The 16052-nt window shown below is 32.6% G+C and overlaps 1 protein-coding gene across 2 annotated transcripts in view; it reads right to left on the bottom strand.

Moving 5' to 3' along the window:
• Nucleotides 1-16052, bottom strand: part of LOC119066659 (ecdysone-induced protein 75B, isoforms C/D) — a 102130-nt gene that overhangs the window by 64005 nt on the left and 22073 nt on the right. The window contains exon 1 of one of the 2 annotated variants that reach the window (XM_037169235.1): nt 11846-12639. The exons of the other annotated variant lie outside the window; for it this stretch is intronic. Coding sequence (XP_037025130.1) covers nt 11846-11921 — 76 coding nt within the window. The 5' untranslated portion in view covers nt 11922-12639. Of the gene's footprint in view, nt 1-11845; nt 12640-16052 lie in introns of those variants that run through there. 2 annotated transcript variants of the gene reach the window in all.

Genomic DNA, 16052 nt, shown 5'->3' with positions numbered 1-16052 from the left:
ATTTTCTGAAGTTTGGTTACGAACGCGCTCGTAACAGTAATGCTCATATGAAAAATCTAGATTTTCAATTGTTCAACAAATTTTGTGTGGAATCATTCACAAGTCGCAGGAGCTCCCAAAATACAAAACATGTTAAGTTTCCCTTTTCTCTCCGTCAAATTTAAAATTCTGGAAAGTTTGTTACATTAATACGGGTTTGTAACGACGTTAGGCGGAGAAAGACTAAAAATGTATGAGCTGCGATGGGCGACATTTTGTTACTGAAAATTGCATTTTTTTAAGTTTTGTGAGACAGTTTTGTGTGCTTCTGACGATTAAACAATTTTTCTTAAAACTGATGCGTTAACAGAACACACATGTCAAACATCTCAATTTTGCAAGTGGAACCCCACGAGTGTAAATGTGCGTCCCTCTAGCATCACTTTTTTTCGCAACACGACAAAAAATACGAAAAAGAAAGGCATGACGAATAGATAAATGCATAAACCAACAAGAAAAGTCAACCTTGAAACTAATCTAAGACAGCACCGTATGATGCCACCCTAATTTGTAAGTGGTTCAAGAGAACAATGCATTTTGACCATGACCAAAAAATACCACGAAATAATCATGGGTCTAAATGGCACATTTTTTTGTACCTAAAATGTATGTAAAACCAACGATTATTGAGGTTAATTTTATGGAACCCCTTTTGAAAGCAAATCTTTTTTTTATTTTTGTTTACACACCCGTCTTTTTTGTTGGTTTTAACAAGAAAATAATAATAATTATGATGTTCCTTCGTATGGTTTCCGTTTGTATGGTGTGGCCCTTTGAAAAATGGCATAAATAATTACCGTGTGCAAGCATTTAAAAGGACATGTGTGTACTCGTACTTGTGTAACATCACATCACATCACATGGAATGCGTATCGCAATTTTGGCACGGCATGTAGACTCCCTTCAGCAACAATTTAACTTTCGAAATTGGCATCGAAACTGGTTGTTAAAACCCTTATTAAATACCGATCCAAATCTGATTCTCTGTAGACCATCCCATCCCATCGACTCTCAACTTTTGCTTCTGTTCGATTTTAAGTTTTCAAACGAAAAAAAGATTAAGACGACAACATTCCAGCTCTACATCAAACAATTGCTTTTATAGCAGAAAACATTTCTTGTTGAGTTCGTTCACTCTTTTTTCAAGTGCATCGATCTCTTAGTCGGAAGGTACATGACCGACACATGCATATAGCAATTTCTTTGTACGTACAATTTGTATATATAGATGTACTGTTGGCACTGGGTATACGAGGCTATATTTACCATAGAAAATCCAAATTAAATAACAAATACGCCACTATTGTACGACTAACCGAGGAGAACGCGCGCGATTATGAAACTTGAAAAAAGAAGAAGAAGAAAAAAAAGTTGTAAATGTTGAGTCTATGAACTTATAGGAGAAAATATGAAAATGTTGATGTTAGACAACGAAATTATTTATTGAAGTCGTACTTATACGTGCACGATACAATTTGCAATAATTTTAATTGTAAAATGAATTGTCTAAAATCGGAGAAAATTAATTGTAGCTCGATATGGTTGGAGCTGGGTGTATAGGTATTCTAAAAGCCAAATACTTTTAGCCGTATATATACAAACTAGTCACATCACTGTGGTTAATACAGTTTGGAATTTAACCAACAAAACAAATCCTCAAGTAAACATCAATTTAGTGTAATACCTCAGGTCAATGAAATACGTCTCTCAGTTAAACCAACGCAGATTATTGACACTCTTGTTGTGCTTTAATTTACTTTTGCCACTTTATTTATTTTAATTCTTTTTTTCTTCTTCTGTGTGCAGAAATATTCAAGCGAATCTTTAAAACGTGTACGTAAATCTGATTTAATTGACCGTCATTTCTGATAAAAATGTTGAGTTTCTGTTTTCTGATCGAAAACGTTCTTTTTCGAGAGAGAACATTGACATTTCCATGGAAAAATAAAGGGATCTCTTCAGTATGCACACACTGAACCTGCGAGAAATGTTTTTATATTTTTCATGCAGTGGGTTGCATTATGTACATCAAATTATGATGTTTGTAACCATGACGAAAGTTTTTTTTGTTGTCGTTGTAGTACTCACAGTACACGTAACTACATGAACAGGTGTGAACATATCTCCCCGGCCGATTCGAACGACCCTTTATGACATATAAAGGGAGAACGTAAAACTGGTATCATTAATTCAACAATCGGATCGATGATATCCAAATCAAAATTGTACGTATTGATGTCATTTAAGAATTGTTTGTCGAACCATTGAACGCCACTATTTATTCCACTAAAAACGATGACACACCAGTCAATACAAAGTAATATTTTAATGTATCTATGTTAATGTCACACAGCTCATATAAATAGCGTTTGTACACACATCGAATGCAGTAAAGAATAAATCAGAACCATTCTAATACTTACCAACGAACAACATAATTTCTTTAAAACATTTTTTTTGTGGATTCCACGTAAATGATTCAATTGAATTTTTATCAAGAACCAAAAATGTTTTGAATAACTAAGCAATAGGAAATGGTAAAAGGCGAATAGAAAGAATACGAAAACAAAAAATATTGTCAACGAACTTAACTGTTTTAAATATGACTAATAAATTAAAACTTAGAAAAAAGAGCATTGTGTGAATAAATTGGAAACCGAGCGATGATAATGGAAAAGTGTATTAGCCAACATTGAGTTAAATTGAGAGTTCAAGGCGTTCTTCGGACAATGGAATTTGATTTTCTTTTGTCAGCATAAAGTTTGTGGGATTTTTTTTCGCGTCAAATGTTTTTACGCGGTAAAGTCGTCCTGACAAGAACTATCAATGTAATTGGTATCATATCACCCATTCTTTAGTTATGGTAAAACTACCGACGTGACGACAAAATGATAGAGATCCTAATGGCCTAATCCTATATTCCTAAAGACAGTCATTTTCAACATCATAACTTCACTTGATTCGGTGAATCAAGCGTACATACATAATGAACTATCCACTGAAGGTCAAAATCGTCCAATATAATAATTTTCGCTTATTTGCTATTTCCATCAAAATGTTTCATTAACGACACATAGCAACATTAGTGAGCAACCACATTTTCAATGAGCAATCTCCGAAGGCATCTTGAAACCTAAAAGCAAAATCTATTTCTATTTCTAAACGTAAAAGGAAAACAATCGGAAAATGCCAAGAAAATGGAAAATATTTCAGTTTTGAACGCAATGTCGCCATCTCGTGAGTACTAGCTGAACCTATTTATCCTATTCAAATTCATAAATCTGCGAGAAAAAACTTTTCCGCCAGCAATTTATGAAAGTTATTCGTGCGAAATATTTATACTATTCGTTCAACGGTGGCGATACAGTCGCACTGCTGGTATACATAAAAGCTGTGAAAAATGTTTTTTTTTTTAAATAAATAAAAATCTCACCTGACTTATTATGAAAATAATTCGTTAAACATACTGTTAATTGTGGAGGCGCTTACCTGTAACAAAAGAAAAAAGATATTAATTTTAGGAATCCACGCTTACACAAAATCCATTTAACTATTTTCGTTTCGAGCTGAGCATTTTTTTGTAATTAACAATAAAGTTCATTTTAAGTGCCATTGAATATGTTTTATCGGTTATTGAAACGATTCATGGTTAATTGAACGTGTATACTGTAAAGAGTATAAATGCACACGATATAAATGTTTGAACAACGTACAGTTTATGACATAATTAATTAGATAAATATTTAATAATAGATTTTTCGTTGAATCGAGCTTTGAATACAATTTTTTTTGTGAAGTTTAGTCTCTTATGTTTATGTATATTGCGGTTTTGTGTCGATGACCGAACGTATGGACTACCTTGAATGTAAGGTGAACTACACTCAGACAGGTATATGTAATTGTAATTTTTTTTAAATTCAACAATAGAGCATTGCAACTACAACATTAGTTTGATAGTTATTATAGTTTTATCATCTCCAGTTATGATTTTTGTAAGTTAATGGGCCTCGACTAAAAATGGAGATACACCTGTTACGGCTCATGTTGACACAGTTGAGGCAATAACTTAACAAGTTTATGGAAAAGACTAGTCATCTGTTATCCACAATGACAACAATACTTGTATTGAGAAATTTATGATGATAAAATATTGAAGTAATAGATTTTGCATCAAACACTAGAAGATTCATTACGCGAATGAAGTAATAGATTATGACGGATGTGTTGTAAACTAAGAAAACTGTGAAGGGAAATATGGGAAAATGTGTGAAATTACAGGAAAAAAATAGGAAACGATAATAGTCCATGTTTTAATTCCATGCAATCCAATTGAAGTACTCACATCTCAAAATCTCTCAGAACAGATAACTATATAAGCAACATATTATATTAGAGACGTGGGACATGGGCACTAATTACTTTTGAAAGCCATAAATCGCAACAAACTTAAATTTTCTCAACCACATTAGCAATGAATCAATGACAAAAAAATACCGAAACATCGACCTAGTAACTCATTGAATAAATACCATCCCAGATACTGATAACCTAAAAGTCATGGTAAGCGGCTAACACAACCACACCTTCTAAATAATTCAAGAGAAACAAAACAAAAAATCCCATGCCATAACGTTCACACAATCTAATCGTGTAAAACTCGAAAAGAAAATTACTTGAACGTTTCAATGCTGTTAAAATGCATCCCAACAAAGAAGCAATTCGAAAATAGAACAATTTATGAGCATTAATGCGCCAAGACCAAATCCAGTCGCAGAGTCAATGCACTTGGAACACATTGCCTTGGTAAATGATATAAAAATACGTACAGTGTAAGTATGTACAATAGTAAACGACAATAGGAGGATGACCTCGATCTAAATTCACAATGCAACTCGTGAATGTATATTTTATGTTCTATGCATTCACAGTAGTGCATATGAAATGAGCAGCGAGCATTTTCCATTTAAAAAAAATTACTTAAAATAAGTTGATTGGGATAAGTGTACTGTGAGCGAGAACAGTGTTCACTGCTTGCATTTCGGTTGCATACGTGTGAGTATGATTTTATTGGACAGTAGACAGTATCAATGAATAATTTTTCTATGACGCTGGAGCTCTATTATTTCATTATCTACTCTGAATGTTACGAGTTAGACTCGGATTAAATGCCTGTGATTTTTCTCGTCATTAAAGCAAACGATTTCGGTAATCCTTATTTCATTACAATCATGAATCAATTGACATTTTGCTGTATTTGTTTCGTTCCCTATCGTCAAAGACTGTGGATTTCAAATCAATCTCTTCAAAATTGAAGTATCAAGAACATGCGAATTCCAGCAATCAGCAATTCATCATGACTAATTTCCTCGAAACCTAAACGCTGATTACAATTTCAATCTACAATCTCTCATGCGATTAGGTAACAAAACAAGGCAATACAGGAATAACCAACGAAAGTCTGTTTTGTGTTGAACTATAAAACCATACATACTCGCTCAACATACATCTATATATATACTGTTCGTTTGCAACCTCAACATCAATCCATTTTCATATAATATACACATTCAAACTTGCTATCATACAATAAGATACGTGATGACGTCTGCCCAATGTTAATAATATTACTTTAAATCGATAGCACATTGCTATAAAAGTCTGAGTCTACATACAGCATTATTTTGCTTGTATTTTGCGCGTCCTACATTTCTCGCAGGTTAATGTACGACCTTCACGTTGGCATGGTTCACAATGTTGTGTATGAAACATTATTTCATAAAATTAATTTTTTCTCTAATTTTGTAATTTTTTGTAATTACAGCGAAATGGCATTGAATAACAAAATTGATAATTTGACTGAAAATCACTTTTATTGAAGACCCATCCTGTAAACCATGTCTGACTGCGTCCGTATGTTGCTGATAAATTGAGTTGAATAATATAAATAAAAGATTTTTTTTCTATTTCTCTTTAGTTGGGTGTTATAATGATACACTTTCCATGCGGAATGAAAGAGAAAACATGAAAAAAATATTTTTATTTTTACTTTCAAATTTGTGAATTTCGTTTTCCATCTCAAAATATATAATTCGCCTCATTCACGCAACGGTCTATACATTCATGTTTATCGTTCAAATTTGCTAAGTTCAACATTCTCTAAATTGGGTGACCTTGAGTTATGGGATTGCTAAAGCATTGCTATAGTTTCGACAACAAAAAACCGTTTGTGTGACTGAAGTAAAAAAAACATCTGCACACAGTGAAGATAAGGAAGTTGAACCGATTTTCCCTTCATTGCAGAGCATAGTCGAATATAATATGAACACAATATGTTTTTAGGAGTTTTTGTGTGAATGAACACGACTTGGACTCGGGTTGACTATCTACTAAAAATATATTGCGCAGAGATATGGCAGCAAAATGTGACTGCAAGGAGTGACCATAAAATGTTCAATCTTCAGCGTGAAAATAACATATTTCATTGGTACTGTCGAACGGAATGAGTTAAAATAAAGAGACAAGTAAAATCTCTGCCTAAATTAGTAAAGTAAAATTTATCTTTTCAAGTTTTAGCCATTGGACAAATTTTAAGATAATCCTTTCATCCTTAACCCGCATTCTAGTCGGGTCCCTTGTGTCAATCCGCTCGCTTATTTTTCGAGCTTATTAGTTATCTTACGTGATTGGGAATGATCTGTGGAGCAGACTTTATTTTCGAAAATCGTCTTGTTCTTTAGCGAACGGAGCTATTTCTTCTGACATAAGAGCCTAGACTATTCAAAAATGAACCTGTCACAGACGGCAAGCATATTAACAGTCTTACTATTCAAACTATTACTTCATTTGATGGAAGATTTTCAGAGATTGATTTCAGAAATCTTTTACTTCATTTGTTTTGAACATGCCTTTTGCTATATAAGACCTCATTTCTCAAAAGCTTGTCGGCTTATTCGCTTCACGCGACCATTGAGTTAGGAAAAAACTGTTCTGATTAGTTTTACGTTTTACGTCACTTGACGAAGTATTACATATTAGATAACACCACCGCTGTAATTAGTATGTTTTCCAGGTAAAATAAAGTTTTGTACCTTCGGAATATTGAATGATTGTCGATTACATATGACAGCCGTCTGTAACAGGTTAAATATAGTGAAAAACCCTGCCTGTGACTTCTGTATGTCTTTTCCGATGTTTCATTTCATGTTTTTGTGTTACATAATATATGGAATGAGCTTTTCTCAGTATCTTTCCGAGCCTGATAATTCATTACTTTCTATCTTCACAAAACATTAAAATTCTACGAAAATTTTGAAAATTTTTATTCGCAACAAAGAACGGTTGTAAAACGTAAATTCCAAGCAAAATACAAAAGCTTGCATCAAGAAATTGGTAACACATCGACATAAATCTTTCTTCCAATAAACCAACAATGTACGACTCATGGCCGTGCTCAAACAACTAGAACGGAAATTGTAAGAAAATGAAGGTACACCGATTGTACCAGCATAAATATCGTACAGCCGACGCATTTTATAATTGAAAAAAAAAATGTCTTGAATGGAGTTCAATAAACTTTATACCTTGGTTCCGTATGATTCGATTTCACTTTTCAATCATTTGTGTATCCGAATTTTTGTTTAAGTGTTAATTACAGGTTACCGTTACCTACTTTAATGTTTAAAAAATTTTTAAATAATAACATGAATGTAATGCGTAACCGATTGTTATGCAAGAAAAAATTTGCAATTTTTTCGAGAAAGAAAGTGAATTCTGTCAACAATGTTTTACAATTGATCGTACATTCCGCGTAAAAACATTTAATGGATATTTAATGAAGTCAAATCCATTTAGAAACGGCTAACCATCTGGTGTCGACAACAACGTCAAAAATGAGCGATGACTTCCGGTTAATGTATGTCAAAATGTATGAAGTAAAAGATTTAACTTATGGATCAAACATTAACAATTGAAGTAACAGATGTAACTATTATATTTCGATATATCTGCTGTTTTATAACAAAAATAATATTCCGCCCTAATTGTCGATATAAAGCTTGGAAGATATCTGTTCAACTCGAACCTACAACAACTAGAAGTCTGAAAATCGTTAACCAGGCAAGCTAGTGATATAACGATTAAATCTTTAGTTTCACTTTGTTTGATACCTGTAACATACAGCTATTCATCTGTTATCGATAATGACGACAAAAATAAAGACAAGCTCTGAGTAATATGGTCCTTTACATAGTAAAATGCATGTTAAAAAAATTGAAGTACAAGATTTGAAATCAACAGATTAAAAAATACTTTGATCGATGGAAGTAATAACCTAAGGTCTAGGAATTAGAAGTCTTCCCTGTTCTTTAGTAATATTATGTTTCATTCCAATCAAAGTTAGGATACTGAACGTGGAGTTTGTCGATTACATGAGATACACAATTTTGATGTGACTACATCTATTATATCAATTGTAAACGATAAACGAGGTTTTGGCTCACTGAAATTCAAGTTCATTTGTCAATAAAGGTGTCATTAATTGTGCCATTGTATCTTCTTATCGTTTATCGAAACAGAACAGACAATTCAGGCTACAGCAACGATTCCAACGACCCAGATCGTCGAATGAAACTAATATGAGATCGTAATCAAAACAAATCTACCACGAAAACTAAACAAAGATAGTGAAATATTGATATAATAAAAGCGAAAAAAAAACATTTTTATAAACAGTTTCTTGCATTATATACATACAAGACAGATTTTCCGTCCCGTGTATTTAACTGGAAAATCTTTGTTGTGCTTCGATGCTGAGATTTTAGAATAATAAATTCGAATCATTTCTTTTTTTAGTTATTTTGAACAAGTAGAAAGAAGATTAAAGAAAATTTAATTAATATTTTCATATCGGCCTCTCCTTCTCGCACATGCATAAACGCACACATCGACCTGTAAGCGAAGATTTTCATATTCATTCTCGTTTATAAAGTGGCCTTCGTTTCTCTTTCAATATAAAGTGCGTTGAACTCGCACGTACACGACCTACTTGCGCGGAAACTGTATGTGTTTCATTAAGTTCGTCACACTGTTAGCAAATCTAATATAAATTGGAGTGTCTCTGCGTATACAATAAATGTTTCGAGCTATAAATTTCAATTCAAGGCTTCAATTCATTTGAAAAATGAAAAAATTAAATATTTTTTAATAAAATATAACTTTTCTTTCTATAAAATTCGTCTTTGATTAGCAGCAGACGATTTGGTATTTTAGAGTTTAGGTTTTTCTTGTAAGCAGAAATTTACAGTGTACAGTGTATGAACGTACATTGGAAATAAATAACAGAATTAAAAAGTGAAAATATATTCAACTTTATTGACGAAAATTATATAAAATATTTTACATGCAGACGCGGATCATGTAGCATTATGTGCGAAAAATATTTTCGCAAAAAGTGAAATATTTTATGCAAACAAAATAAATCAGCAAACACATGAAAAGTAAAGAGGTCTGCCCATTTTCTTAATTCCAATATCATTTCTGCTCAGACGTCGAGTATACGGCACGAAACCTTTCCAGTATATTGTCCGCTAGATTCCGATTCATTACCCTCGACATAAATTTTTCGTAGAACGCCGAGCTGTTTGATATTTGCAACAGAAAGAAATATTGATGGAACCTTGGCGAATGCATAATTCAGCTTTAGTATCGTTTTTAATTGAATACATAGAGAGCAGATCGACAATAAAAAGATGAGTGCTCAAAGACGTATGTATAGGTAGAGCGAAAGGCGATGTATGATTCGCTCCCAAATCAGAGAAAAATGGTCGACCTGAGAAATGTTTAGTCACTTTAATTCTAGGTAAGTTAGCAGTCGAAAAACGAAATTATTATTTATTATAACAAAAGGTGGGTCCTTGGATCCTGATAAAATGCAGGCCTGTCATTTTGACAGATAATTTTTCTTTTGACAAATCGTTTTTGGATTTACTACCGCGAGTATCATTCCACAGACTCATGATGATCATGATTCGAAAATTGACCCAAATTAACTGCCTTGGCGACGACGCGTCGATAGCAATCTATTAGATTTTTCGTTTCGAATTTTCGTTTTAGTTTTCTGTGATTTTCGTTGCTAACATTAACATGAAATTCCTATCGCTAATTCAAAGTCACTAAATACATTCAAACCATTTTTTTTTCACTTTTTTTTTTGCTCAAGCAACTAGGCCACGGATCGACGGCGGTCAATGATCCCCAGTATGACATCAATATACACACAATTATTGTGTAACCCAGTTTACGAAAAACGAATTTTATAGCAGCTCTGTTTCGTTTTGTGCAAGAGTAAAGAAGATGTGAACATGCACGAGAAGAGATATTGTGCATAATATATATATTCATGAACGAAGTGTATGTGTATATATCGTATATTTTACACGGATCAGACAATATCAGAGCAGCAGAAACACTTGCATTTAAATGAAAGCAAACGTTAAATTGTATATTGTAGGATATATGATTCTGTGTACTTTTTGAGTCAAGGAGTTCTCTTTCTAATGAATTTATTTTTTTAATTTCAATTGAACAAAACTATAAAGTGTCGAGATACTAATTGTGTGTGGTAAAAGAGACGGAGATTCTATGAGTAATTTAAACAAAATTTGCACATGATTCTCATTACGACAGAAATATGATTATGACGTGCGCTCGGTTGTAATATTGTTGTTGAGTAAAAGGCTAATTGAAATAGATATATTCGCTTGGAGTTTGGAAGGTCAAATCATAGTTTGATAATGGTGTATTGTGTGAGTTTAGCTTACATATGTATACTTATGTAGTTGTTATACTCTAATAGATTGCAGACAATGCATTTTGTCTTAGTCATAACAATTTTAAATCGAAGTTATATTCATCTAACTAACGAACGAATAATTTCCTGGCATTGCATTATTGCAACTTTTCAGAAACGGCTAGTCAGCTCTTACCACCAACGACGACAAAAACAGGCGATGAATTTTGAATAAAATAAGTTTTTTAATACTTTAAACGAAAGAAGTAGTAGATTTAAACAGATTATGTGATTTGCTAGCTATTTCCGAAAGGTTAAGTAATGTTAAATATTGGTAAAGTTACTTCAACTAATGAAGTACTAGATTCAGTGCTTACAAATCTTAGGGAATTGTTAACGGTGATCGTGTAAAAAAAAGCTTGAGTACAAAACAGGAACGGACGAGATTTTCCGATATTTTCCTTATTTTTTCCAAATTTTTCCAAAAATTTGTTTTGTGAAAATTAAGGAAAAAATGGGAAAATATTTCAGATTAGGAAAAAAGTCTGACCGTACCACCTCGTTTTATCGAGGTTTTCGTTTAAATCTGTCAGATCAGTAGATAACGTGAGCAATCTGACAGGTTTGAGGTCACGTTTGACCTGATTGCAATAATCTGTCAACTACAGGTCAGGTCAAGCCATATTGAGATATTTTTGAGACGGTTTCAGGTCCTGTTACGAGGCCAGTTTTTGCAAAAAAAATCTCTGCCGTTCATTTGATCGAGTTTTTCTAAATTATTGATTCCAAGAAAAATTTTGAAATTGGTAAATTATTGCAATTTTCTTTGATAAAGACCTGCGTCCTATGATAATGATTAGTTTCCAATAAGAGTGTGCGTAGTGGCGTAAAGAAACCAATTTGATAAGCGACAATAAATTTAAATTAATTTCTAGGAAATAAAATACGCAAGCCGTACCCAATGTCCGGAAATAATTCCAGATACGGATTGGATATTAATTAGTAAAATAAGTATGTTACCTGCTAACACTCTTCCAATCAATTGATCCGTTTCTTTTGGGTCTACAAATAAAATTTCACGTTCACCAACGGTCATTTTGAACTAAATTCAGTTAAAAATACTGATAAGACGATTGGAAATACTATATTTTAATAGCTGAAGTATTTAATTTAAACAACCACAACAAAATTTCACTACTTAGCGATTCTAAATTGGTATACTAATCGTGTCTCTATCTATAACTTATTTTACTTAATAACACATAAGTACGCCACACTTCTATTTACATAAATTGAATGGCAACAATGGATTTACAAGTTTCTTTCAGTTTTACTCGTCTAGGCATAATCACTAAACAGTTCTTTAGATCACAAACAAAATTACGAATAGGTTCATTGTTCTTCGTTGTATTGTCAAGAATTTGAATTGTTAATCAAAATTAGCACACAAAAAAACAAAAATTTAATTCAAATTGAGCAAAGTCTTGGCGCCCTATATTGTCACACGTGTTCCATAAATTAACATTCGCCTTATGTATCACTTGTTGCTCGATAATATTCCTTTTATCGGGGAAACACTATCATCATTTTCCTTTGTCCAATTTCCTTTTTTATCGAGTCCGTTCAACCAAGTGTGAATACAATCACCAACAACAGACCGATATTATTTTACGCGAAATGAAGCGAATATAAAAGAAAGAAAGAAAAACTATATGTAAACTGTATGGGCACACGTTTGAATGGCGCAAATGTCTAACGGACACTGGTTACTGAAAATCTCGCGCACTGTTACGATCGGTATGACATTTCGGTGTACATGTGCAACGATGTTATATTCTATAGTGTACACACCGCTAGGAATACGTCATACCCAGATATGTAAATCGTGTGCAAATAAAAATGAAACGGTTATGCACGATCCGAAGCTGTATATATAATACGTGAAGTGTTTCTTATTCGTTCATTTGGTGTATAGGTGAAGAATATTGTATTATTACTTTAATGAATGTAAGTGAATTATTGGCTGCGATAATTATTTTTATGCTTGACGAGCAGCTGAGGCACAGACTGGAATTTTACGTATACTCGATTTTGATCGGGGGAGTGGATAGACCATGCTTACGAAAATAGGAATCGACAAATTTTTATGGATCATATGACTAGCTACGTATGGCTTTAGCTTGGTACATGTGCAGTTTAGAACATATGCAGTTTGGAACATATATGCAGTTTGGAACATATATGCAGTTTGGAAGTCATTACCGTGTTTGATGGCGCTCTTTTTTCTTAAATACATTAAAATACCTTGACTGTGGACCGTCTCCTCATTTCTCTCGAATAATTTCAACCATCCCAAATGACCACCCCCTTTCATATTTTTACATTTTTCCATTTTTCGTTCTTTATTCGTGGTTATTTATGTCAAACAAAGTTGATTTCTAAATCCCACCGTTCCCTATCTTGCCGTTAGTTCCGACAACCATAAAATCATAAAATGGAAAAAATTCTGTTCGAATGAACTTTAAAATGTTACAATTATACGTCAACGTGAGAGCTCTTGAGACCCAATAATTTGCCAGCAAGGTTTTTCGAATGCATTTCATATAAACCGAAACCTATTGAATCCTATCATGCAACACTTGTGCACCGATTGTAGCATATTAAAGTGGGTAAAGCTATATTACCTACCTTAAAAACATTTTATTTTCAAATCTAGTGGTACGTTACATTACGTTTTCATACATTCTATTAATAATATCAAAGCAACACTATACTCACGTCTATATAACCGAGTTTGAAACAGCGCCGCGAGTTTAGAGTTTTTCGTATTAGAGAATATTTTATTGCAAAAACCTTGACGAGGACATCGACACAGTTTTTCGATTGTTTAATAATGTAAAATGAATTGAGAACGAAAAGCGAATATTATGCGCTATTGAGAGTAAATTACATTTTCTGTTTTAATTCGAGTTTAATGTTCTTTGGGTTGTTTTGTTGCTAAGTTTTATAGCTCGAAAAAAATAACGTTTTTCGGTTTTACGAACTATTATTGCATGGCATATCGATCAATTTACAAAATCATAATTTAATTGGAACTATGGAAGTATTGATTGCTGTGGAATTACAATGTAAATTAGAGCATGGCCGATATATTTTGGGATTCAAATAAATAAATAAAATTTGATTCAAGAAATTAACGGCTTAAGCAAAATCTGGCCGTTGATAGGTAAAACGAATGACGATTCGTGTTTGGTGTGGCTCATTAACAAAAACTAAATTTAAATTGGCAAATTATTCGAATAAAGAAGGTAAGGTTCAGATGGAGAAATCTACCATCAAAATCATTAGATATTTCGCACAAGACTTTTGCAGTCTTTTTATCGCTGTTTAGAGTCAAAATCTCGTAAAGATCGTCTTACAAAGGTAGGACAATGGCAAAAGGTCATTGGAATAAGAAAAATTGCTAGTAGACTGTCAGAACTACTAATTCGAGATCTAAACCACGTAGATAAAGCTAATCATATGTTATCGACAGCAAAGGCAGTAATGAGCGATGAGCTTTGGGTAGTCCTCTTTTATTTATCAAAATATATGTTTAAACCATTGAAGTAAAAGATTTTTATCAAATGTATGAAAATACTTTCAACAAGAGAAGTAATAGATTTAGATTTAATACCGTGTTGCTGTTGATTTTTTAAGGATATTTAAGGAACATCAGTAGATCCTCGCTTCGCTGTCCCTTTCAAATTCGCTTGAAAACCAATAATTTTCTGAAATTTTAAGAATTTTGGTAAAGTCAGAGAATATTTTTGGGAAAACATTTTTCGCTATTTTCCAGGATTTTCCAACATTTTTTTTCCAAATTTTCTTAAATATATTTTGTGGGAAAATTAAGAAAATATGCGAAAGTTCGCGAAAATATGGGGAAATGTTTTTCCGAAAATAGTCCCTGAACTAAACTGCCTAAAATACAAGCTTAGCCCTACAACAAGGTGACATCAAAGCCCCTTCTCTACATTCGTGTTTCGAGAACGTTGCCTAATTGTCGAAATCCTATCAAATTTACTTTATGACCAAAATGAAATTTCAACTGAATTGTGTGGAGCAATAGCATTCGAATCTTTGAAATAGTTTAGATTTGACTGAAACTTTGAATGTATATATACAACAATATTAACGCATAAACGCGAACAACATAAACATAAATGGGGTCGAGCATAATCGCTACACATAGTAAAGTCGCTAATAAGAAACACCGCTGATCGTTGGGCAATTTCAGTGGATTTTGGTGTACAAATATAGGTCATTTCATTTTTATATTTGCTCAGTTCAGTTTTTATTTTATTATTTTTCTTGGTAAATATTTTCATTAAAATTTTTGTTTGTAATGTTTTCGTATTTAGACACCTCACAACGATACACATTTTGATAGTTTTATTATGATTCTCGTGCTTGTTAATGAATTTAAAATGTGTGTAATACGACAACAGTACAAACAACAATATTTTGAATTTCTCTACCTTGACACAATGGTTTGTTTAAAGCAAAAAAACAGCAACAAAACCAAACTCCAAGTTCCGGTGAAAAATATAACAAAAATAAATTACAAACAAACAACAAAACGATATTCGGTTTTCAATATGGAAAAAAGAACCTCGACCATTTAACTGTACTGGTTGTAATACGGTTTCTTCGTTTCCATATTTTATTTCTTCATCGCACCAATGGTTTCACTATCAATTTCAGGTAAATGATGATTTTAAAAAGTGAATTAAAAACAATAATTTCGCTTTCAATGAAATGAGAAACTGTTTTTTTTTAAAGAATGTATTACCATCAGATGTATTGGATCAACGGTCATTGTATACAGTAAAAAAAAACTTTTTTATTGTTAAAGAGAAAAGAATGAGAAAATGAATGGACCACGGTTTAATGGTCAATAATTTAATGAAATTTATGATTTAAATTTGGTGGTAATATCACCTGCTTCAACTGTCTATAAGTTGTAATAAATCTTGTCGTCATCGACGGTTTCATGCCGTGAATTAAACAATTCGTAGACTCTTACTAACAGTAACATTTTAGAACCGCCAGTGGTTATTCAAAAAATTGAAATTTTCATGGGACGTAGCCTGTGAAGATATCAAGTCAAGACTTGGCCAAGATTTGCAGAATATTTTCTCTGTAAGTTTTTCTTTTATAAAAACATGACGAACATAACGATTTT

This window comes from Bradysia coprophila, chromosome IV (assembly GCF_014529535.1).
Source record: "Bradysia coprophila strain Holo2 chromosome IV, BU_Bcop_v1, whole genome shotgun sequence".
In the NCBI taxonomy this organism is placed as follows: Eukaryota; Metazoa; Arthropoda; class Insecta; order Diptera; family Sciaridae; genus Bradysia; species Bradysia coprophila.
Note: the sequence above shows the minus strand (reverse complement) of the source record. Positions and strands in the feature narration are given on the sequence as shown.